General features: G+C 38.4%; 2 protein-coding genes and 1 long non-coding RNA gene across 3 annotated transcripts in view; 2 read left to right on the forward strand and 1 right to left on the reverse strand.

Moving 5' to 3' along the window:
• ITGA1 (integrin subunit alpha 1) overlaps nucleotides 1–23,259 on the forward strand; it is a 79,188-nt gene that overhangs the window by 7,836 nt on the left and 48,093 nt on the right. The gene's annotated exons all lie outside the window — the stretch shown is intronic.
• PELO (pelota mRNA surveillance and ribosome rescue factor) lies at nucleotides 105–6,292 on the forward strand. The gene is made up of 2 exons (XM_080373081.1): nucleotides 105–948; nucleotides 2,147–6,292. The coding sequence occupies exons 1-2, from the start codon at nucleotides 223–225 to the stop codon at nucleotides 2,576–2,578; spliced, it is 1,158 nt and encodes a 385-aa protein (XP_080229207.1). The 5' UTR covers nucleotides 105–222; the 3' UTR covers nucleotides 2,579–6,292.
• On the reverse strand, nucleotides 4,963–23,258 carry LOC308057020. The gene is made up of 2 exons (XR_013925096.1): nucleotides 6,853–23,258; nucleotides 4,963–6,815 (listed from the first exon to the last, which is right to left on the reverse strand). It is a non-coding gene; the product is annotated as an uncharacterized lncRNA (long non-coding RNA).

Consider the following 23,259-nt stretch of genomic DNA (forward strand, 5'->3'; position numbering starts at 1 on the left):
TAGCACAGGCCGTGCGCATGCGCCCTGGGGCGGCCGGGCGCGACGCATGCGCGGCGGCCGGGACCAGGGGCCACCGCGGTACGTTGCGGGCAAGTCGGTTCGCGGCGGCCCGAGGTACGGCCGGGAGCGCGCCGGTCCCGCCGCCCGCTGACTCCCGAACCGGCCTGCTGGCCGTTGGCCGCTGTCGCTGAGGGGAAGCCGGCGGCGCAAGTAACTGCCAGGATGAGGTTGGTGAGGAAGGACCTGGAGAAGGACAATGCGGGACAGGTGACGCTGATCCCTGAGGAGCCAGAGGACATGTGGCACACCTACAACCTGCTGCAGGTGGGTGACAGTCTGCGGGCCTCCACCATCCGAAAGGTACAGACCGAGACGGCCACAGGAAGCGTGGGCAGCAACCGCATCCGCACCACCCTCACTCTCTCTGTGGAGACCATCGACTTCGACTCGCAAGCCTGCCAGCTGCGGGTCAAGGGCACTAACATCCAAGAGAATGAGTACGTCAAGATGGGAGCCTACCACACCATCGAGCTGGAGCCCAACCGGCAGTTCACGCTGGCAAAGAAGCAGTGGGACAGCGTGGTGCTGGAGCGCATCGAGCAGGCCTGTGACCCAGCCTGGAGCGCTGATGTGGCAGCCGTGGTCATGCAGGAAGGGCTGGCCCATGTCTGCCTGGTCACTCCAAGCATGACGCTAACCCGTGCCAAGGTGGAGGTGAACATCCCCCGTAAGCGGAAGGGAAACTGCAGTCAGCACGACCGGGCCCTGGAAAGGTTTTACGAGCAGGTGGTGCAAGCCATCCAGCGGCATATCAACTTTGAGGTGGTGAAGTGTGTACTGGTGGCTAGCCCAGGCTTCGTACGGGAGCAGTTTTGTGACTACATGTTCCAGCAGGCAGTCAAGACTGACAACAAGCTTCTGCTGGAAAACAAGTCCAAGTTCCTACAGGTAAGCAGCTGAATAGTCTTCAGAGAGGGTAAAAAGAGTCTTAAGAGCTGCCTGTGATAATAGATAATCACTATGATGATGGGAAATAAGTTGCTTATTAAAGAAAATAATTATCTGTGTGAGTGTCATGAGGAAATTATTCTCATGCCTACCAAACTATGAGGTAGTTAGGCAAGATACAGGCATAGTTCCTGCGTAGGGTATCTTAATGTGGAGTAGAGAAAGTATTAGGTATTTCAGACTCCCTATAAAGCCGTATTTAATCTTCAATTAAGAGTGAAATACAAGTTGGAAAATATTTTAACTGTAGTGTTAATATGTCATACTGCATAGCATCCATTTTTAATAACAGCTTTCTAAAGCTTTTTTTTTTAAAGTACCTGCATGTGGTATAAATTATTTAATTTTGGTTTTAGCTTTGTCCTACATAGTTAAAGGTTACACAGACCATAACATTTTTTCCTGTTCTTTAGTTATCTCATTGATTGATTGAATGAGCGGGAGTTTTTGCCTTTCGCTGAAATAGGCAAAGTTAGAGCCTAAAATAAGTTGTCATTTTCAGGAGGACAATTGTATCATTTTTTTAACTGGAGTAGGCCTGTAATCTGTGTTTGCAAAAGGCTGAGGGGTAGCGGGGGTGGGGGGGGGGTGGGGGTGGGGGGAATCATGGCCCAGTGCTTAATGGTCACAACATTCAGGAGACACATTTCACCGAGAATCTTTCTTTTGCTTTTATAATGAAGAGGTAATAGTAAGTGTGGAAAGTTTTAATGTACTTCACAGCTTTGCAGTAGTTGTGCAGGACTTGATGCTTTTGTACTATATCTCTCTTGTCTTAAGTGGTCTTCCGCTTATTGAATGCTTTAAAAGGGAGAGGCTTAAGTCTTACTTTCTTAGTAGTTTCACATGGCCTTACCCTGGGGACTGTATGCAAGAGCATATTTAACCCAGTTGTTTAACAAGAGAAACAGCTTTCCTGCACTTCTTAAAATACAGTTTAAGGGATTTGGTGTAGGCCCTTGAGTTGTAGGAGGGATCCTTTAAGAAAAGAATCATGTAGATTTCAAGAAAGAGGTAAGTTCCTTGAATGATTATCAAGGTAAATATTATGTATAGTGGAAGCTGGGTGTGATTGGCTAATCAAAAAAGTCGTCCTTTTTATTTAAAAAACCCAAATCTTTGACTTCTTTTACTCTAGGTCCACTCTTCCTCGGGACATAAATACGCATTGAAGGAAGCCCTCTGTGACCCAGCTGTAACCAGTCGTCTCTCTGACACTAAGGCAGCTGGTGAGGTCAAAGCCTTAGATGACTTCTATAAAATGCTGCAGCATGAGCCTGACCGGGCTTTTTATGGCCTAAAACATGTGGAGAAGGCCAATGAAGCCATGGCCATCGATACCTTGCTGATCAGTGATGAGCTCTTCCGGCACCAGGATGTGGCAACACGTGCTAGATGTGTTAAATTGGTAGATAGTGTACGGGAGAACATGGGCACAGTACGCATTTTCTCCAGCCTTCATGTGTCTGGAGAGCAGCTGGGCCAGTTGACAGGGATCGCAGCCATCCTGCGCTTTCCTGTTGCTGAGCTTTCTGACCAGGAAGATGAATCTAGCTCTGAAGAGGATTGATAACAGTGACTTCTTCATTCCACAGTTTCTTTTCCAAGACATGTTGAAATGACATTAAAGGCCCTCCCTTCCTAATACTATGTGCAGATGTGCCATGCCATGTAATCAAGTTTTAGATAGGATTTCATAAAGTATATAGCTCTGCTCATCATATTAATAGATATCTGTTTTATTGTAAGGATTATTGGTATACTGTGGATTGAATCTTGACTATTTTTGCAAGTTAAATCCTGGACCTCCAGCAGTCCAAGGAACTAATTTGACTCCCTAAAGCTGCTTATTCTGCATGTTAAGGCAGATGGGCAGCTTAGTGTTTTGGAAGGTGTTTCTATGAAAAGGAAACAAACTAGGAGGAGAAAATTATGTCAGACTGTCTATTTCTCTTCAGGTGCTTGAAAAGAGTACTGCAAAACAAATGTGAACTTTTTGATACAAGACTGTGCTTGGTCTTCTAAGGAATTTGCCACTTCGTAAGATGTGGCAAAGGGCTGGGGTCAACATCATCTCTTAGGGCTTTTTGTGGTGTTATGAGTCTAACCACTTAAATATTTGTGTGAAAATCTTGAAGCAATCATTCAGAAACCAGACCCTTTAAATTAACCATTTCCTCCCTAATATGATAGTAGATGCAAGAAAAATTGTGAAGCTCCATGCACCCACTTCAGTTACCTCTTTGAATGCTTGGGAGGTGGTCTGAGGGCTGCCAAGGTATGATGTATCTTGTCATTGACTGTGTTCTGATAAATTTGAATTGGGATTATTTAGCACTGAATTCTGAGGTATGAAAAGGCTTACAAAATCAAGAGCCTAGTTCCCATGAGGAATCTTTTGACAAGGAGTAGTTTAAGTAAGTTTATAATACAGTATTTTTCTATTTGTGTACCTTATTAAAAACATATATAAACAGAAGTAAAGATTACAAATTTATAAATCTTAACTTGGGCATAGGGTAATGACAGTGGTAAAAATCAGAATTACTTTTCAGTTATTTGAACTGCTGAAAGTATTGAGAGTCACTATGACTTTTGTTTCTTTGCTGGACAATAAATCTTAGGCTGAGGAAGCAGAAACTGCTTTCAGATTCTGACGTACCTGCAAGGGGGTTGTTCAGATTAAACCGGTGTTTGATGGTGTAGGTTGTGTAAATAAGGATTTTTTTTAAGTGTAGTGAGAGCAGGGGAACAGGAGACACTTGCCAAAAATAAATTTATTTTAAGAAAGCCAGGGAAGACTTCTGAAATATGGAAAAGGACATAACAATGGAAGATTAAAAATAAAAACACCAAAGCTTATAGTCCGAGTAGAACAGGGGTCCTCAGACTTTTTAACCAGGGGGCCGGCGCATGGATGAAGTGGCAGACAGTCATCTGCGGCTGCTTGGTTCCCCCCAACCCCCAGCGGGGAGGGGGGAGGTGTCTGTAAATATGGGGGGGCGTATATGGCCTGCAGGCTGTAGTTTGAGGACCCCTGGAGTAGAATAATTCTAGGAAAAGCATTTTTGATGGTAGGCCTGTATGTTGATGGATGCCACACCTGTGAATTTGATACTAGCTAGCTAGCTGAAACATCAGTTTAAATTCCTTGATAGAGAAGTTCTTTTGAGTTAAAAGCCATCTCCCCTTTTCCCATCATCCACTTAGTCTAAGGAACGCATGAACAGAACTTACATTAGAGTTGGAGTTGAACACTGATTCTTCTGTCACTGAAGGCAAGCAAGTACATTAAGACAGTTTATAGAGTCAGCTTGCACAGATAAACTTACTTGAAGTTCACATTTTTATCTTGGCGTTGAGTGGCACAAGTCATAGTGCTTAGGTAAAATTGCTTCAGCAGTTAGGACTGGTTAGATTAAAATTTTTTTTCTTTCAAAAATCTGCTTAAGCTGATTGTACACTTTGCCAGTTAGAAGGCACCTTGATTTCTGCTATATATGGAGTAGAACAATCTACCCTTCAATAAATATTACTTAAATGCAGAAAATTGTGGCTTTAAACAAGCTCATAATGTCTAAACAGAGTTGTTAATTCCTTTAAGATAAGCTGGTATATTAGTAGTTCCCGTCTTTTAAGCAATGCCAATTTGCCACAATTGCACACAGATGATACATGCATTCAAAATTGTAGTACACCCAGAAATTCTTAGTTTAATTCTCAGCAAACTGTGAGACAGACAAATCAAACTGTTCTGCTGTTGTGGAATGGTTTGACATTTTATTAGACCAGATGGATTCCAGTTATTCCATTTTAAACAAGAAATTAGGAAGAGGTTTTGCTGTAAGATTATAATGGCAATTCAGCAAGTCTGTGTTTAGTGCTTGTGGTAGTTATCACCAAGGAAAAGAAGCAGCCATTTTGCTGCTTTTTCTTTTTTGCTGCTTTGTTGGGTTTTGGGGGGTTTTTGAGGTATAACAATGAGCGCAAACATCTGCTAAGAAAATACATTCATAATGATTCTTAAATTATTTACATTTAAAATTCTTCACTGACTTTATGAGTATTTTTCTTTTTGTAGCTGTTGCTATCTTGGCATTAGGTCCGTGAAAGAAAGTTATTGCATAAAGTCTCTGAAGGAAATACACATCTAGTTGCCCAAAGTATGGAAGGGTGGGATTTTTTAGTTTTGTTTTGTTTGGTAGGCATTTTTGTAGTAAAATAAATACACAATCACTGTGTAGACAAATGCATCCTGTTTCAGGAAACAGCTTAAGGGCTTGGTATTGAAAGTAAGCTATGTTCAGTAGCTGCAGATGCTTGACCTGGCAGAGTTCCAGGGTTGCTAGTATCTTTTACATTTAAAGTCATTTTGAATACTTGAAAAGGCCATATTGACAAAGATGCTTGTTTAATGCAGGCCTTAATGTCTGTGTATAGGCACAGAAGATGCATGTTGTCTGCAGATCAAATGACTTTGATTTGATCAAATGTGCTGGAGCCATGGGAAAATATTTTTTGCGCCTTTTCTTTGCAACTAAACTTATATGAACTAAAGACTGTCCACAGTATGAAAATAGTTCTCTTGCACCATGAAGTGTTCACTGTCTTATTAGTTTGATTATGTTCTGAAATAATTCTGTGAATTAGTAGTTTGTCTTACAATTTTTCAGTTTTCAAAATAAATGAATACACATGGTAAGACTTACTAATGTTTGTTACATTTGGTAGGAAGAAAACTTTAAAAAAGTTCCATGAAATCATCTTGATCCTGAACCCTGCTGTGCTCTTCAAAGTTTCAAATAAATTCATTAATTTAGGTCATTAAACCTCTTGCAAACTAATACTTGGAGCAGGCCTCAGCGTTAATTTTGTCATCTTTGGCATTTAAATCCAGTTGTTACTATATTCATGTTTATGTAATAAAGCTGGGTGCAGAACATGAGGTCACCACCAGCAAGAGACCAAAATAACACTACTAGTTATAAAGCAAAATAAAAGATAAATCTTCTGGTAAAACTGTAAAGCATTTAATTGTGTTTAACCTAGGGAATTCCTCATGTCCCTCCTCTTGTCTTCACCCTTGTACACTGTATGAGTAAAATGCTGGTAAATGATCTTTTGACCACTCCCTGACCACCAGTGTAACAAGAGCCCATTGCTTGTCAGCTTAATTTGTGATTTAACTAGCCTGATGTTTTTAAAGCCCTGTAAATGTCCTTTCATTTGCTACTGTTCTTTCAAAGGTTAAGTAGTCCTGAATAATAAAGCTATCTTACATGCCCACTGAAAATTTCTTCGTTTAACTTCTGAGCTGCTGACTTTGGGTTTGCCTTTTTCTCTGAAGGTACAGTATAGCTACCTTCTAATTTGACTGATTTATATAGCTTGAGCCTCTCTTTAATTTCTTTCTCGAAGCTGCATTAACCATCCAGAAAACGAGCTCGGTTTCATAAAAGGGAAGTGGGGATAAAAGGTGTAATCATGTGCATGTGATCTCTTTTAGTCACCCAGTCCATTCACTTGATTCTCAGATTTTCATATGTCTTAACTGTCTTTAAATAAAACAAGCCTGTTTCATAGATGTCTAGCTTTGCAGGAAAAAACATGTTCTCAGAGTGTTTATGCTGTTGTTTTATCTGTAGCCACATTTGTGCAGTGTGTGGTCTGTTCCTTCTACAAAAGATCTAAGAAAGCAATTTTTAAAATGTGAAGCTGCAATTAGAAGGTCTACAGTTAGGAGTCTGTGTTTATACCCTAAAACGAATTCCTGAAAGACACATAATGACAAAAAAATTAAGGAATGACTTCAGAATACTGCTTATCCGTGTACTTTTTAGGTACAGCAAAACTTCAAACTTGGTGTCCTTGTTTTTCTTGTTCTCTGCTGTACCAGTTGCCTTTATCTGTTCCCTTAAAAAAAAAAAAAAAAAGTTTTAGAATTACATCTGCCTCTGCATTTTAAGAATGTAACTGAAGTGGTTCATGTTGATGACAAAGTTTCTTCAAGCTGTGTTAACTTGGGGAAAGATACGTCTCTGGGAGGCATTCCCTTCTCAGTTCAATATAGACCTACAACTTTTTACACAGTGAGTTATACAGTTCTGATACTGTTTGAACTTCAGTTTTCTCAGGTTTTTATTTGCTTTAGCAGGTGGTGGGAAGAGAAGAGAGACATGGCATTGCAGTAGATTTTGCAGTATCTATGGTTCTCCTACAACAGCCACAGCTTGCTTTAAGAGACTGTTGTATTCAGATTTCATATAGGAAAATAGCATTTTGAAAACTTGATATTCTGCTGATTTAGAGTTAAGGAAATACCTAACCATTTGGGTCTTTTTATTATTGTTACAATACTTAATTCAGGCTCTGATGCGTCGTGCCTGGGCTTTTTCTGTTGTGGAAAGAGTAAGCATGGGCTGTGGAGCTGTTTCTGTGACAGTTGCCCAAAGACTTGCTTAGTAAGTGTGATGTTTAGGCCTGCCACATTTTTTTATGCTTGACTCTAGTAGGATATTGACTTTGATTTGAGGATAACTGCTTGCATGATACAGAATATAAAGGAAATAAACTTAGCTGGTCTAACAACCAAACTGTAGTGCATATTCTCTGTGAACTTCTGAACTCGGCCGTTTTCGAAATGCAGTATAGCTTTTCAGTGAAAAAAAAAAAAAAGTCTCCTAAGGTGTCTTAGCCTAAAATAGAGTGTGAGGAAAAGGTCTCTGACATCATCTTGTTTATTCTGTTCTCTGTAAATAATTCTTCCTCTTGTCCCACTTGAGAGCTGTACAAGAAACAGAGGGGGAGCTGATACCAGAGCAGCACTTGCTTCCAAGTCAGTATCTTCTGGGAAATGCAACATGAAGCAGCAGCTTTTGAGCCCTGCCAGCCCTTGTCAGATTTTACTTTATCAATCTCTAATTTATTGCTGTCTTTTTGGGAAATGCTGTGTTCACAGCTAATGTGATTACTGTCATGCTGCTCTAATAATTACTTAGAAGTCATATTAGAGCTGATCATTAATTCTCTGACAAAATAGCTGTTCCATTAGGGAATGTTAATTAGTTGAAAGCAGTCCTCCTTTTTAGGAATGTACATACCAGACTTGATGCGAAGTGTTTTCTCTGGTCCAGAATGGAATTTCTAATCAAAGCCAAGCCTAGAATAGCGAAGAAAAAGTCTAGGGGTTTAAGGAGCCATTTGGGAGAGAAGATACAAAGTTTAAGACCGTTTTCTGTTTCATTGTTAACATTACATTAAAGACGCTCCTTTTTCTGTGTCTTTGGTAAGTGCAGTTCCACATTGTATAAGCAAATAAATATTTTTATATTTTGGCTGAGGTAGCTAAGCATAACTGACACAGGTATCCCTTAAGATGTGGGAGACAATTGTCAGTTTTCTGCTCCAAATGGGACAGAAAGGTGATTGAAAGTTGGGACCGTGCCTACCTAACACATTCCAGCTGTAGTCTTCACATTTCAGGAAAAAGCCCTGAGTGAGGCTTCATGTTTCAAAAAGGTTTTGGACTTGGTGGCAGCCATGCAAGTCTACTTTTGAAAGCAGGCAGTTTATTTCCCATGCAGCCTCAATACAAAGATTTAGACATTTACTTTACTTCGAAAAAATGTTTCAGCTGAATTTTTACTGACAGATTTCAGAAGAAGAAACACAAAACAAATGTGAAGAGAGATAAGTGTGTGTATAAGGGTGCAGTATCCTCAAAGAATGTGGTATCTTTATGTAAAAAAAAAAAAAAAAAGCTAACTTGGCTCATACCTTGTGATTGCTTTGGTAGCTGGAGGAATGACTCCGGTTGCAGGCTTTACAGTTATCAGCAGGTCTCGAGGTTTGTTCCTGGTAGGAGCAGCTTGGTGACAAGTGCTGCATTTAGGATGTCTGACAGTTGTTGAGTGCTTATGAACGACTCCTTTAATGGTTTCTGAAACTCTGAAAGCTGCAGCAGGGTTTGCTGAAGAGAATTGTCTTTTCTTTGGCCTGCCTGCTGTTCAGCCTGGTGACATCAAGTGTTTAATACTGGTATAGGTATTTTAGTTCAGGTGTGAGAGAAATGAACTAGTTGCATTTATCTTGACTGAATAGTTGCTATAAGATCATTTCCACTCCCTTAGGTAAAAAGAACTGGTTTGTCCTATAGAATGTATTCCTCTCCTGAGTGGAAATTGCCTTTCTTTGATAGGGTGGCTAAGAGAAGCTGAAATGGACTCTCTTCAGATACGGTGCTGGGAGAACATCAGCTGTCTGCCAGGACAGCCATGCCTCCTGGGGCTGTGGCTGCCCTCACTGGGAGGTTGTACCTAGGAGCTCACCACCACAGCAGTGGTGAGAGGCAGAAAAGGAGTAGCTGCCTCATGAAGGACCTCCTCCAAGTTCCAGAGCCATGAGTAAAGATGAAAAGCTGTGATTCAGTGGAAAACTTGAGATGCTGTATTGGGCATGCTACTTCTCCCCAGAAGAGAGCCCCAGTAGATGTTTGAAATACCTTTACTCAGTCCTAACAGCTCATCCTCAGCTGAGGGTAGAGATGCCAGCTGATGTGATGAAACCTTTGTCCAAGGGAGAGGAGCCTTGAGCCAGAGGCTGAGAATTGAAATTGAGATTCTGAGACCTTGCTAATCCTGTTACTATGGATTTCTGACAAGCCTGCTACAAAACTGTGACATGCAGAGTCATTGCTGTACCTGAGGCTTGTGAAAAACTTTCTTTTCCTTTCATACTTGTCTGAAAGCCGCCATCTTTTTCAAAAGTAGCATGTAGCAACAAACACTTCTGTGTGTTGCGTTGGCAACTGGTGTGATAAGCAAAGGAAAAAAATTCTAGTCAGCCATAAAAAAACCCCAGAAAACTACAGAGGATGACTGAAATAAATCTTCCAGAGCTTTTGAGGAGACGCTGAGTGAGAAGGGAAAACCAGAAAAAAGTGGTAAAAGGTTTGTTGGGTTTTTTAACAGTGTTTCAGGTTGTTTCAACTAAAGCATTGTTTTTTAAGATAACCAGAGTAGTAAGTCAGTCAAAGTGCAAGTTTTTAAGACTTTTAAAAGCATCAGATATCAGTTATTAAAAGTTTATTAATACACAGTCAGGCATTGTGATCTTGGTAAACAACAGATTTATATCTGCTTAAGCAATTCCAAGCCGTCTGCCTATGTTGTATCCACGTCAACTTGCATGGCCCTGAGTGTTTTTCTTACAAGTCAAAAGTCTTATTAAGTGTTCAGAAAGAACAAAATAATATTGACAATTAATGCTGACAACTGAGTCTAACCTCTCCTAATTTTGAAGACTTGCCTTTCTAGCCTAAATAGGTTAGTCTTTTTATTTTCAGGGGGTAGTATCAAAATTGTCCCTGAAAAATATTTAGGGCTTTAGGCAGTAGAATTTTGAAATTGAAGTTTTCACTTTTGCTTCTATAACATTTTTTTGTTCTGTTTTTAAAACTGTTTTGTACCCTACCTTAAGCACTTTTTGTTTTGACGTCAGAACTGGCAAGATACAAATGTATCTTGGAGAGCAGAAGGTTCCTACTACTGGAAAAATGAGAAGTCTGAGCAGTCTTCCAGACAGAAAAATCAGAGCAAAAGGTCACTTTTATACAGGATTTGTTTACCCTGAAAAATATAATGTAGTTTCCAGCACTAGATAGGAATCAGTTCAGCAATCCTGTACTCAGTGCTCTGAATACAGAAGCAGGGCACTTGCTGTTAATTTAATGGAGCATTGTGTTGCCTCCTTGTCCTGGTTTCAGCTGGGATAATTTTCTTCTTAGTAGCTAATGCAGTGCTGTGTTTTGGCTTTGTCGCCAGCCAGGGTTATATCAGTTCAATTCTTAGCGCATATGTTCACACCACATCGCAACAGACACATCAGATTGCACCACAATACTGACCTCCTGTCAGACACGGATTAGCCATCTGAGCCGAGGATGCAAAGAGGCCCAGATTAAGTACCTGACACGGGTTTAATGAGTACTTTCCTTTTGATCTCTGCCAATTTTATGTCCTCCAGCAGCTTTAAAGATCTATTAAAAATAATTTGTAAGCGTTTTATTTGTAAACAGGTATCAGACTCAAGTAATTCATCATTAAATGTGTTTTCTTCAGACAACATGTTTTCTTCAGCGATTCTGTAGCAAGATGCTGTGAGTTGGTCCTCTGTGTATATCAGCACAGCTTAGAAAAGTCTGTGTCAGACAAGGGCAACTGTGGTATCCAAACAGCTATAGACCAAAGAAGAATGAAAAGCCCAGCATCAGCATTGCTGTGCTGCCCAGTAGCTGGGCTGGAAGGAAGAGCTGGCAGTGATCCATTGTCACGCCCTGCTGCTGAAACTGTAGTTGAGGTGCTACTTGCAAAAAGCTGGTGTCAAGTCTATGATAAAGTAGCACGTATTTGCAAAAGGAGTATTGTGGAAAATAAGGTGGTGGCACCGGGTGCCTTTTTAGGAGGTTCTTTTTTAATGCTAGCAGCTTCTGTTGACTTCAGGAGGCTTGAGTCACTCTGAAGTAACACTGAAGCGGACCACAGCTTTGCAAACTTCAATTTAGCCTGGAAAAGTGGCACCTGCACAAGAAAATAAAATTTCCTCACTGTTAAGCTTCCATGGTGGTTTTGTGAAGTTGATGCAGATGTTTGAAAGAGTTTCCTTACAGAACTCGTGGTAACACCAGAATACTCTCTGAACAGGCCTGGGCCAGACAGATATCTTAAAATCACAGGTGTACTTCTTGTTCTGTGGGTGGGAAATATAAGTTATTAGTGCCAGTAATTCATGTTGAAAGCTCTATCTTAAACTGCATCTAAAAAACAGGATGTTTTTCTACCTCTGGAGTCCAGCTTTAATTTTGGGGGGGGAAACAAAACCTTCCTCTTACAATCTCTTCACAGCTAGTTCCAAATTTCCCTGAATTGTTTATTGACCAGTAAAAAAGAACATTTGCAGTAAAAAGACCTGGTATTAATTCTGTAGTGCTTTCAGCTGGTTTACCAGTAAAATCCCTACACCAACGGTACAGCAAAAGAGGTGCTCATGCTGTTGCTGGCACTTGAGTGTCTCAGTCTGTAAAAATTAGTAGATACAGTTGATGATGCATGTTAGTATGCTGAAGTTTTCAGTATGATGCTGTTCAATATTGATAATGCATGGTGATATACTGCCTTTAGGAGAATTTAGTAACTTTTTAATTGCAAAAAAGTATCTTGGCTATAAAAATATACCACATAAAAGAAGAATATTAAATGCCCATAAAGTTTTACTGCAATTTTTAAAATTATTTCTCAAACTGCATTGTGAAGTAACAATGGTAGAGGCACCAATGTTGATCATATTCCACTTCAAACATGTCTCACAGGATTATTTCAGCAAGTAAGTTTCTAAGCGATATTGGTGTGAAATTGGCATTTTGGTTTTGTTGATTTTTCTGATTATCTCAGGTGAACACATTCATTTACAGAAAGTCTGATTTTATTTGTTGCCTGTAAAACACATTTACAGCACAGGTAGACTGGAAAATAGCTACTAACATATAAAACAGCAAGCCCCAAGCCCATGGAAGTCCTTGTGATTGTCTTTAGATGGGTAAAGCTGCTAAGTAAAATAAATAAATATGCAGCAGCCTGTGAATTGCCTGGTGCAATAGCAGTTGTTCTGGTGGGGGTTTTTGTCCAAATCAACAAACCTTTGTATTGCTGATGTTCAGGTTTTCTCCAGGTGCGGTATTTTTTGTGATGTGTATGTGGTGGTGTTATTTGTAGACTTTTCTAGATTAGACAGCTGGTTTATGACTGTTGATGTTCACACAAGATTGGATTCAGTGACCACTGTGGTCATTTGCAGTCCCATGTTCTCGTCTGCTTGGATTTCTCAGGTAAAGTAAAATACCTGCCATCATGGAGCCATATACTATAAACTGTCCAGTGCAAGAAAAGTTTTATCACAGTTCATTCACAGGTAAAGACAAGGACACATGCTGGCTGAGGATTATATTCTCTCTTAACAGTGAGCACACATAAGTTTCAAATCAGAAAAGCTCTGTATGTTGTGGTAGGGAGCTGATGCTGTGCTTTACTTATGCTGGTGAGCCGTGAGCTTTGTGAGCAGTGAGTTTACTGAGCTTAGCGAGCAGATAGAGCTCACCTGTGCAAACAGGCAGTGCCTGCTCCTGCGTGCTCTTGCAGGACAGAGCTGGCTTTTCCTGTGAGCATTTTGCTGCTTTGCAGTTGGGGATGAAGAAGCAATTCCATCTGACCTTGCAGTGCAAGAGCACTAGCATCTGGGGACAATTCATGGTGGAATTCTAGTATTTCAACAAATGTGACTTTCCATTACTGCCTGTAGCAATCTCTTATCAAGTATATTCTCACTGAGGTAATTTTTCTTCTTAGTGGTAGAAGAAAGTTTAAAAAAACATCATCTTGAGCAATATTATTGAAAATACAGTTGATTTGTTGCAAAGAATTAACAAGTACAATAGGAGAAAGGAATTGTTTGGATGATGGTTCATTTTTTTCACTTTAAGCTCAATATCAAGCATTTTTAAACCTTTCAAAATTTGCTTTTAGCAACAGTAGGTTTCATCCCTTGCTCTCCATTTCTGCTCTTAGAAAACTGCAACTATGATTATTTAATTACAAACAAAAATAGTTTAAACTTTACTAGGATACTTACATTTGTAAAAGTGTTTTCCATCTTAGACTGTTGTAGCATCTCCCTGCACCTTTTAAATTCAGTTTTGTAAATATCCTTTTGATTTACATTGTAATGGAACCTGTAGCTTTATATGACAAGTTTGTCTGAAATATAATGTAAGTCTTTGTGATAAGAAGCAGTTTAAGAGTTTTCAAGTTCCTGTTGAAGTACAGGAGTACATGTTGTAAACAGGGAAAGAAAGAATTCTTTTTTTTTATGTAGCTGTGACTAAGCTAGAGCAACGTAGTGACTCCCTCTTACTCTACTGGAAGATGGCTCAGATGAAGAAAATTAATGTCCTGTTCTGTTCCAATGAAAATTATCATAGATGCTGTATTATCAGAAATAATAGGAAATCTATACAATTTCAGTATAGTTTGCAAGTTGATACTTTGTTTTGTGTTGTTTTAATATACATGTATGAGATTTAATTCTGAAGTGTGTCCATCTCCACCTGGCTCCTGGATTTTTGCCTGGTCAAGCTCTGCCCGCTTTTAGTTGTGTGTCCCCCTCCCCCATCACTGCATAACAGAGTTGTATGGGACCAAAGGAAGAGACAGATGTTTGCAGGCTTCCATCTTTACGCTTTCACAGCACTTAATTACAGTTTCTTGGATCACAGCTGAATTGATATTAATGTGTTTTATAGAAATAAAATAAGAGCTGCTGGCTTCTAGCATGCATGTTGAATGCCTATGTTTTTGCTGTACTTTATAAAAACTGTCTTGGATTAAGTTCTGTGGTCTCTGGCTAGCTGGGTGTGAGAGGGTCATATCAGGATATTTGCACTTCCTTTTGGTAGATTTCTTCTCTTCCTGAAGCCTTGAGTGATTCAGTTGAGAGTGAGCCAATGATTCTGCTCAGCATAAGGCATTGAAAGACAGGAGTTTGTAGCCATTATGAAATAAAAAAATTGGAAAAGTTGCTGCTTTTCAGAAAGCCTGGATTGCCACCAAAGCATTTCTACTCAGATATTTGCCTAAAGACTGCTGACCTTTGAGAAAAATTGCCCTATGAACCCTGAAAACAATTAGGGGAAAAATGAATGAATAATGATACCAAGTCAGGAAGGGGAAAAAAAGAAATATGTCCTTTGTCCTAGTAGGGAGATAGTAACATGAGCTTTCAGCTAGGCATCATTTTTTAGCGTCAGTTCTCTGATCATCGTATTTCCCAGAATGTTCAACAGGAATTTCTGTCCCAGGGCATTTTATAGATGGGTGATTTAAAATTTGATGGAGTAGACTGATGAAGTCTAAACTTACGAGATAGAGTGATTTGTGTGTGTGTGTGCGCATGCACACACGCAGTGGTTCATGTTCTCTTAAAGGAAAATAGACTTCTTCGTCTGTAAATAACAGTATTGTGGCAATATATCCACCCTCAGAAGTACACTCTTTTGTCTGCAGTGTTTGGCATTTTACTCTGGTTTTGTTGACAGAATATTTTGTTTTTCAAAGATAGCTTGCTAGCTGGCAAGAGAAAACACAAGTACAAAGCATGGATTAAAAAGAAACTTAAAAATATGTAGACAATAGCATTTTCAATTAAAATCTGAACACTGACATGTAGCAATTTACTCCAACTCGCAGGATTTGCCAGTGTGATGAGTATTCAGTGCTTTCTTTTTCTTTAATCATTATTAGTATACTGAAATTACAAAAGATGTAGGGCATGTTGCATAATGACAAGTTACCAGTCTCCATCATCTCAAAATAAACCTCCTTTGGTGAATAAGCATGACACTTACTGTTGAACACATATTAGACTAACATCTCTGCCTTGAAATTTCTCATGTATTTCTGCTAGCTTTCTCCTTTTTATCGTAAGCTTCAATGCTGATATTGTAAAATACATCTCTGATTCAAAGATGTGTTTAACTGATCATTAACTATAGTAGAGTGGCACTATGTATGGATAGGTCATACCATTTTTTTAAACCACATAGAGATAAGTTGACCTTAACCAGTTGTGCTACCTGACGCACAATCCAGCTATATTTTTGGATTGAATCATAGGCACAATGTTGAAGGAACTATTGCTTTAAGTGAAGCTATTTATGTGGTTATGTAAGCTAGAAAAGGCCTGGGAGCTACTTGCTTAAGAATGAAAAAGGATTGGGTTTCCTTCCTCCCATTAAGCAAGTGTTACAGAATTTAGTTTCTTAGGAAAAGAATACTTAGAATAATTCAGGAATTATTTCACATCATAAAAATGGTAGCACTTCAGATACTCAGTAAGGGTCATACTTGTTTAAAAGAAACTGTAAGATTCTGACTGGATCTACTTGGCCTTTCATTTAGCCTAAGAGCAGCAACATTAATTGGAAATATGTGAAGTATACTAGTTAGTGTAGGAAAAGCAGTCCAGTTAACAGTGTGAAGTCAAATGAAAAATCTCTACAGAAGTGACTTTGGAGATTGCTAGGAATTTTAATGTGTCTTTTCCGCAACTGTAGCTGTACCAGACCTACCATGCTGGTTTTGACAAGGCTATGCTGTGGAAAGCTTACAGCAGCAAGACATCAGCCTGCAAAACTGGGATTCAGTGTAACTAAGCAAGTAGAAAGAAACACTCTTTACTCTACCTATCAACATGGAGGAATCTTGTGCAGAGGAAAATCTAGAAGTCCACAAGCAGTTTTGGAGAGTATTGTGAAGAACACATTTTTCTTTAGGTTAAAGAATCCTTCTTTGTTCACTTTTTACATGAAATTAATGTCTTGCTCCTTTTTAAGCTTCTGGGGTTTATTTCAGAAAATAACATACACGTTCATTTTAATTGCTTTTGCTGTGAAATCTGAGTTAATTGTAGATGACTACAAATATCTTCTATCTCAAAAAAAAAAATGGTCAAGTGATAAAGGGTCTTGGGGACTTAGAGATAAAGCTGGATGGTAGGAAACAAGTTATAGTGGGATATTCAGGAGGAAATGGTCTTTTATAGCCAAGAGGATGGCCTTAGAGAGGAACATAAAGATTGTAGGGACCTGAATGGAGTTAAGTGTTGACAGAAGAACTACATCCCAAAGATGGATTGGACATCACTGCAGACAAGCTGAAACATTTCCTAGTTGTTTAACTTCCATCAGGCTGCTAAATCTGCTAAGCCTTTGTACATCTGTACAAGTCTAGTAGCTGACCTCACAAAGTTTTCTGTATGTGACTGCATAATTCTGAGGCTTTTTCTCCCTTCTGTGAGAAACTGCATAGTGCTAAGAACTGTGCTGACCTTCCAAACTTTGAACAAAATAGTTTTATTCTGACGACTGTCAGCCGAGTGAGGCACATATTCCTGGTCTCTGCTACTGTATTTCCAAAAGTTTAGCCTATTGCATTGTGTCACTCATTTAGGAACACATTAACATTGATTCAGTATATTTTCAGGCTTGACAGTGCATTATGAAGCTATTTTCCAGTACAAATTATTTAGTACAAAACCAGCAAAGGAAGCTTTATGTAATGGGTTGTTCAAAGCATTTAATTGGTTTTGAAAAGCATGTGGCTACTGAATCTGGAGCTACTTACAAATTTCTATTTCTTGGTCTTTTGGGGATATTTATCTACTTCTAATAAGAAGTCCTTTTTTAAAAATGATTTGGTCTCATTCCAGAAAGTCAGTCTTTTGCTCTTAAGAAGTTAAAGATTGAAGAAAAAATGCTGAAGGCAAAACTATACAAAGGTTTTTTTGTAGCCCCGAAAAATAAAAGGCTTGATTTAAGCAGTACTGAAAAAGTTTTAGAAGCTGAAACTTTTTTTTTTAATGTACAACTTTATTTGAAATGCACTGATACTTTGCCAGCCAGAACTGAGTGCTGCAGGAACTCCTACCACTGCCTACTTGGCCTTCTGCAATAAGGCCAGAGCGCTGTGGCCCCTGAGCTGACAGACAGTAATTGTACCATGTCATCATATTTTCTTCCACTCTTAGTCTTAGTCTGTGACTAAATCTCTTTTTCATAAGTTAAGACTGTATAATTCTGCAGTGACATTATTGCAAATGAAGCAAAAAATAAAATGTGAAGATTCTCCCATTTGCAAAGAATCCACTTGCATGTGTTTAAGCCATGATTTCACAAACAGCATTTTTATAGGTATGTCTTTGCAACTAGATGCATGCTTAATCTTCCCTTGTGACCAGCCAGGTACAGTCCAGGCTTGAGCCCAAATCCATGGTGTTGCATTGATGCGGCTAAAAAGTCCAGCTTTCAGGAGGTTCTATTTGCTGAGCCCCACACTGAGTGAAAGACACAGTTTGTTCTTTGCTGCTGGCTTGATTCTAGCTATCTGAGGCCAGCAGCACAGGCTTGCACATGCCAACACGCAGTCGTATCAATTTCCTCAAGTGAAGGAGTTTTCTGATTGTAGAGGATGATACTATTTGCCCCCATTTTGAAAACAAGCTTTTGTGGGAGGCCAAGCCAATGCTCCCAGTCCTGCTCCCTTCCTTGAGTAACTGTCACCAGCACACCAATTGCTGCCTTTTATGCTGTTTGCTTTGTATGTTTTCTAAGATCACAACAGAGAGAGGTAATCTTCTGCTATATCAGCATAAAATACTTCTAAAGGCCTCATAGCTTGGGTATCCTTCCTAATATTACTTAGCTTTCAGCACATTTTGATGAGGTGCACTGTTCTTTGTTGCCCTACTGCACTCCTGTGTTGTTTGCAGGTCTTTAAAATATCCTTACAGTATCATTGATTGTAATATGTGCCGTACAATACATTAAATAAATATTTAAAATTTTTATTTTTGTTTTTGCAAGAGGTCCAGGTATATGAGGACTCTATAAACCTTAATCTTATTTTAATCTTCAGCTTAAATTTCTCTATCCTATTTTATTTTCCAGGATGGAAGCACTCTGATTTTATTTTTTTTCCCTGCTAGTATTTTTTGAGTTTGCCAAAATTTTCCAGTGTACATACTGCTGCAAGATGGTTTTACTCAGTTTGTTGTCCTCCTTGATTGCACTTAGACCAGCTTTGTTTCAGTCTCTTCTTGAAAAATGTAGAGGAACTGGTAAGGACACTTGAAATGCTATAGCACTAAGTGTGAAATGGAACAGAAAATAACACTTTGGCCACATGCTGGTGGGGAGTAGTCTGCAGCCAATGTGTAAGCCCTGTTAAATGTAAAGCGTAAACTTGTCCCTTCCCATTTTTGCAAAAAACATTTCTATTTCTCAGAATAACTACTGTTTATAGATGATGCAATTGTTTGCTACAGACTGTACACAGCTAAAATATCCTAACAGAATTCACCCTCTCCTCTTGGCTAAATCAGTCTTCGTGATGTTATTTATTATGGGTCATTTGCAGTGATCTATTTTTAATCAGTAAAGAGCCAGGTGTTAGGCTTTATTCTACAGTTTGGGTTATGTTTATATCCATCTATTCTAGGAAAATAAGGGTGCCTATCTGTTTGCAAAGGTTAGAACAGCCAGGCAGTATGTACATGGACAAGTCCCAGGGAAATCTACTTTTGCACAGTTTAGAGGCAGAGTAACTGGGCAGGCAGCACAACCGTTTGGTTAAAAGATCTCATTAAACAAAAACAGAAGAAAAATATTAGTGGCTAATGGGACAACTATGAGCTACTACTCCAGGTTTGTAATAGAAATAATATTTGGGTTGTCGTCTTGGTGACTGACTGTTAACCTTTCACATATAGGTACAAACTGTGCTCAGCTAAGAGTGGTGGGTGCATCAGCTGGTGTCCTTAGTTTAAATTGGTAGTGAGAGGGATGTTGTCCCAGGTTTTCTGCTGTGCCTTGTTTCTTGTAGAACATGAAGTTAAAAGCTGGAACTTCAATTTTATTCCTCGAGAAACATTTATATTCTACATTTCTGGTCTGTATTTTTAGTCATTCTGTTAACACAACATGAGTTTAAAATCTAAATGTAATTTACCTACATTAATTATGATTAACTATATAGTCAAATAGTACGTACCTTACCAAAAAGGGGGGGTTGTCCTCCTTAAGTCCCATAACTCTCAAAAGAATCCTCTCCAACTTCCCTGTAGTTCTTCTTTTCCCACTACTTCTGTCAATAGTCTTTTTTATTCATATACAGAAGTTTGCTAGAAACAGATGAAAATCTTGGACAGAAACTGGAAGTTTGGGACAGTGCAAGCTGGATATTGTTATTAATATAAAGTATCATTTTCACAGTCATGATCAGTGATGTTTTTAAAACTTCTGAATCGTCAGCTCATGAATACAATGTTCTTTGTACTGAAAAATGGAACAAAATGTGAAAGCCAGGTTACCATTAAGTCAGTAGATTATTGTTAGTTAGCAGTGTAATGTGGGTCACCGTAAACTCCATTTTTCCGTTTACCGTCTGCAGATTTGAATGTGTCTTTGACTAGTGAGATTTCCATTTACAGAATCTGTGGAAAATGTAATAAGATACCTCTGAATCTATTAATTATTTATAAGTTAATCTTACACTGCTTATCATGACATTTTTATTAAAAAAATGTTATGTTCATAACGTTTCATAGCAGATGGAAGCCACAGAAGGTCATGTAATACATTTGCATATTACAATATGCCACAGAGTTTGTGTATGAAATCAAACTTCAAAGCATCTGATTTCTGGCTAGGATAGAAGGGGAGGATGAGAAAGCAAAAGGAGAGCCATACTGGATCAAATCAAGACCATGTTTTGTCCAGTATCATGTCTGCACAAGTACATGTAAGCCGATAGCTAGAGACAAAAATAACTGAGCAAGCATATATAATATTTCTCTTCCAGTTTCTGAATATTTCTAGCTGAGGCCATTTCCTGAACCAGATGTGTGTTCTGTGTGGTTTGTAACCTGCAGTGGGGTTTGTCTTCCATTAACTTTTTCAGTTACCTGTACATAACATTTAGGATCCAAAATGTCCTTTGGTCGACAAGGTCTACAGGTCCATTGCCTGCTGTGTGGAGTCATCTTCTTTCTGTTTCTGACTAGTCTGACCCATCTATACTTCTTTTGATTCCTCTAGCTTTATTTTCTAGAAGAACACGTTATAATTATTGCTGGTTCTAATTTGACCCTCCTCAGAAACACAAGGATTTGGGGAGTTAGTAGCAAACAGACAGCATTTTTTATTCCTCTTCTAGTTTGCTTGGTTTTGCATTTCACATTTTCAAACTTACTGCTATAGCTATGAGGATTAGAAGTGTATTTGTTAAAGTTGCAAGATTTGAGTATATCACATAACAGATTTAGGAAACTTCAATACCATTTAGTATATTCAATATGCAGTAATAATAACAGTAGTTGTCACTACTGCGTCATTGTGATGAAATTCCTTGTCTGTCAGCAGATGATGGAATGATGATGGAGGATACTGTGATGGAGTGTATGGAGAACAGACTGCATGTATAACCTTCAGTAGCTTTAGGAAAAACTAAATCGGAAAAGATGAGCTGGAATCTGTGGCCTTTAATATTTCATATCATAATATATTTAAAATATTATCATAAGTTGAAAAAGGGGGGAAAACATGCCTCTGGAGACCTCTAGAAGGATGTTCTGTCCATCTTATTCATGGGCTAAAGTGAACAGATTTGTGGAGGTCTCTAAGAGGCAAGTCAACATGTTTAGATTTTGCATCTACCATTTTTTCTTCAACTAAATAATGAATTTAGACACTTACTTGAGCAGGTGATCTCATTAGAACTGTTTTGTTGGTTTAAGAGGTAGGTTGGAATTCTGAATGATGTCACCTGAATCCCACACATAGTGTCAACAATAATAACAGCAATTATTTTTACTCTGAAATGTAACAAAAGAAGATTTGAACCAGTGATAACTGGAGTGAATTTTTAAAAATCAGTTTTGTTGATTTTAATTATGCTTTGGTGACTGAGAGTAGGGGAGGAAAACACCTATTGCATGTGAACAGGCATAGCAGAATTTCCTGAAACATCAATGTTTAAGGAAGACAAAAGTTGCATGGATTACTTTTCCAGCAATTTATTTCCCATCAGACTGTCAGACATTACTTTTTTCTTATCACTTGCAATGAATCTTTTCTGAAGAATAAAAATAAAGTCTGTTTTAGTTTGTTCACTTCTTTATATTTCCTGCCTCTGACTGGAGGAAGGAAAACTAAAATAACACAAATGAAACTTTTCCTTTTTTGCTGTCCAGTGAAACTGGAAATACCTACTAAGTCATAAATAGTCTTCTGTGATAATTTTACTGCATTAAGCAGGAAATAAAATGCTGAGAGACAGATCAGCATTGACCACTTGGGAGCTTAATTATAGTAACATGCTTTCTATGAGAATATCATTGTCTCAATGGTAACACAGAGGTATTTTAGAAACAGGACATTATTGAGATGCTTTGACATGCAGTAAGTATTATGGATTTGGGTATTTTTGTGTAGCTGTTAAATGTCACCAAATGAACAATAAATGCTTCTTTGAAATGAAATGGAAGTTGTGTATAATTGTGTTTTTAAGCAGTCTTGATGTTCTACAAATTCAAGTAACTTTGGGGTTTTGTGAATTAAATACACAGCTCTGCATTAATAGACTCAGCGGCTGCTTTTGAAACTGAATTCAACAGAATTTGTTGATGGAAGAGGTCACCAAAGAAATAAAAAAAATTAAAAAAAAGATAAATAGCTTTATTTTTATATATAAATAGTAATTTTGGCTTCTTACTGACCGTCATGGTGGATTATGATTATCACTTCAAGCTGGAGTTTTTACCCTGTATAACTCTTTTTTCTGAAACTTGCTATACAGTCATATTTTTACAGTATTTTTGCTGATGATGATCACTGACCTTTAGGGTATGGGAAATCAGTATGAAGAAGCACCTGCTTTCATGACTGATGTCATCACAGCCCAACACCACCATTATAGAGCAACATTTCCTAAGTGGGTAAATGTTGGATTTCTGCAAGTAGTCACATACATGTACTTTTAAGACAACAGCATCTGGTTGTATTAAAAATTTATTCTGTTATTTTACAAATATGAAAGTTACAGGTAGTCTGAACAGAATTAAGAGAAAACTATATGCTTTTTTTTCTCTAATATAGATTAAAATTAAATAAATCTGAAAGCTTTTCCTCGTGTTTTCCTATGTGTGCCTTCTGCAAACAGTTGAAAATTAGTTAATTTCAAATTTCTGAAATCTTGAGAACTACTGCCTTGAAGGAGGGAAGGAACATTTTGTGTAAAATTCTTGCATTAGATATGCATGGAGTAAAAGAAGTAAAAATCACTAAAAAGTTAATTTATTTACCCTTAAAGGTAATAATATTTTATTTAATGTTATTTGAATTGTGATTTACAAATGAGTGATGCACTTTGCAAAATAAGTTTTGGATACAAAAGTCCAGTTGTGAACATCTCTGAATTCAGCTGTGTATGTATGTGTGAAAAAGTACATTTTAAGTCTCTTACCAGCCATGATAAATATGCCCAAAATGCCACTTTCAACCCATCTTGTACTGTCAGTTAAGTCATAATTGAACCTTGATTTCTTAAGAATCTTGGGGTTGACATGCATTGCTACATATTCCTTTTTTTT

The sequence above is a fragment of the Falco punctatus genome, assembly GCF_963210335.1.
Source record: "Falco punctatus genome assembly, chromosome: Z".
NCBI lineage: Eukaryota > Metazoa > Chordata > Aves > Falconiformes > Falconidae > Falco > Falco punctatus.

Excerpts from the sequence above, each read along its gene's own strand:
- PELO (XM_080373081.1), top strand. The coding sequence starts at position 223 with ATGAGGTTGGTGAGGAAGGACCTGGAGAAGGACAATGCGGGACAGGTG. Across the intron at positions 949-2,146 it reads ACAAGTCCAAGTTCCTACAG|GTCCACTCTTCCTCGGGACA; the intron begins GTAAGCAGCTGA and ends CTTTTACTCTAG.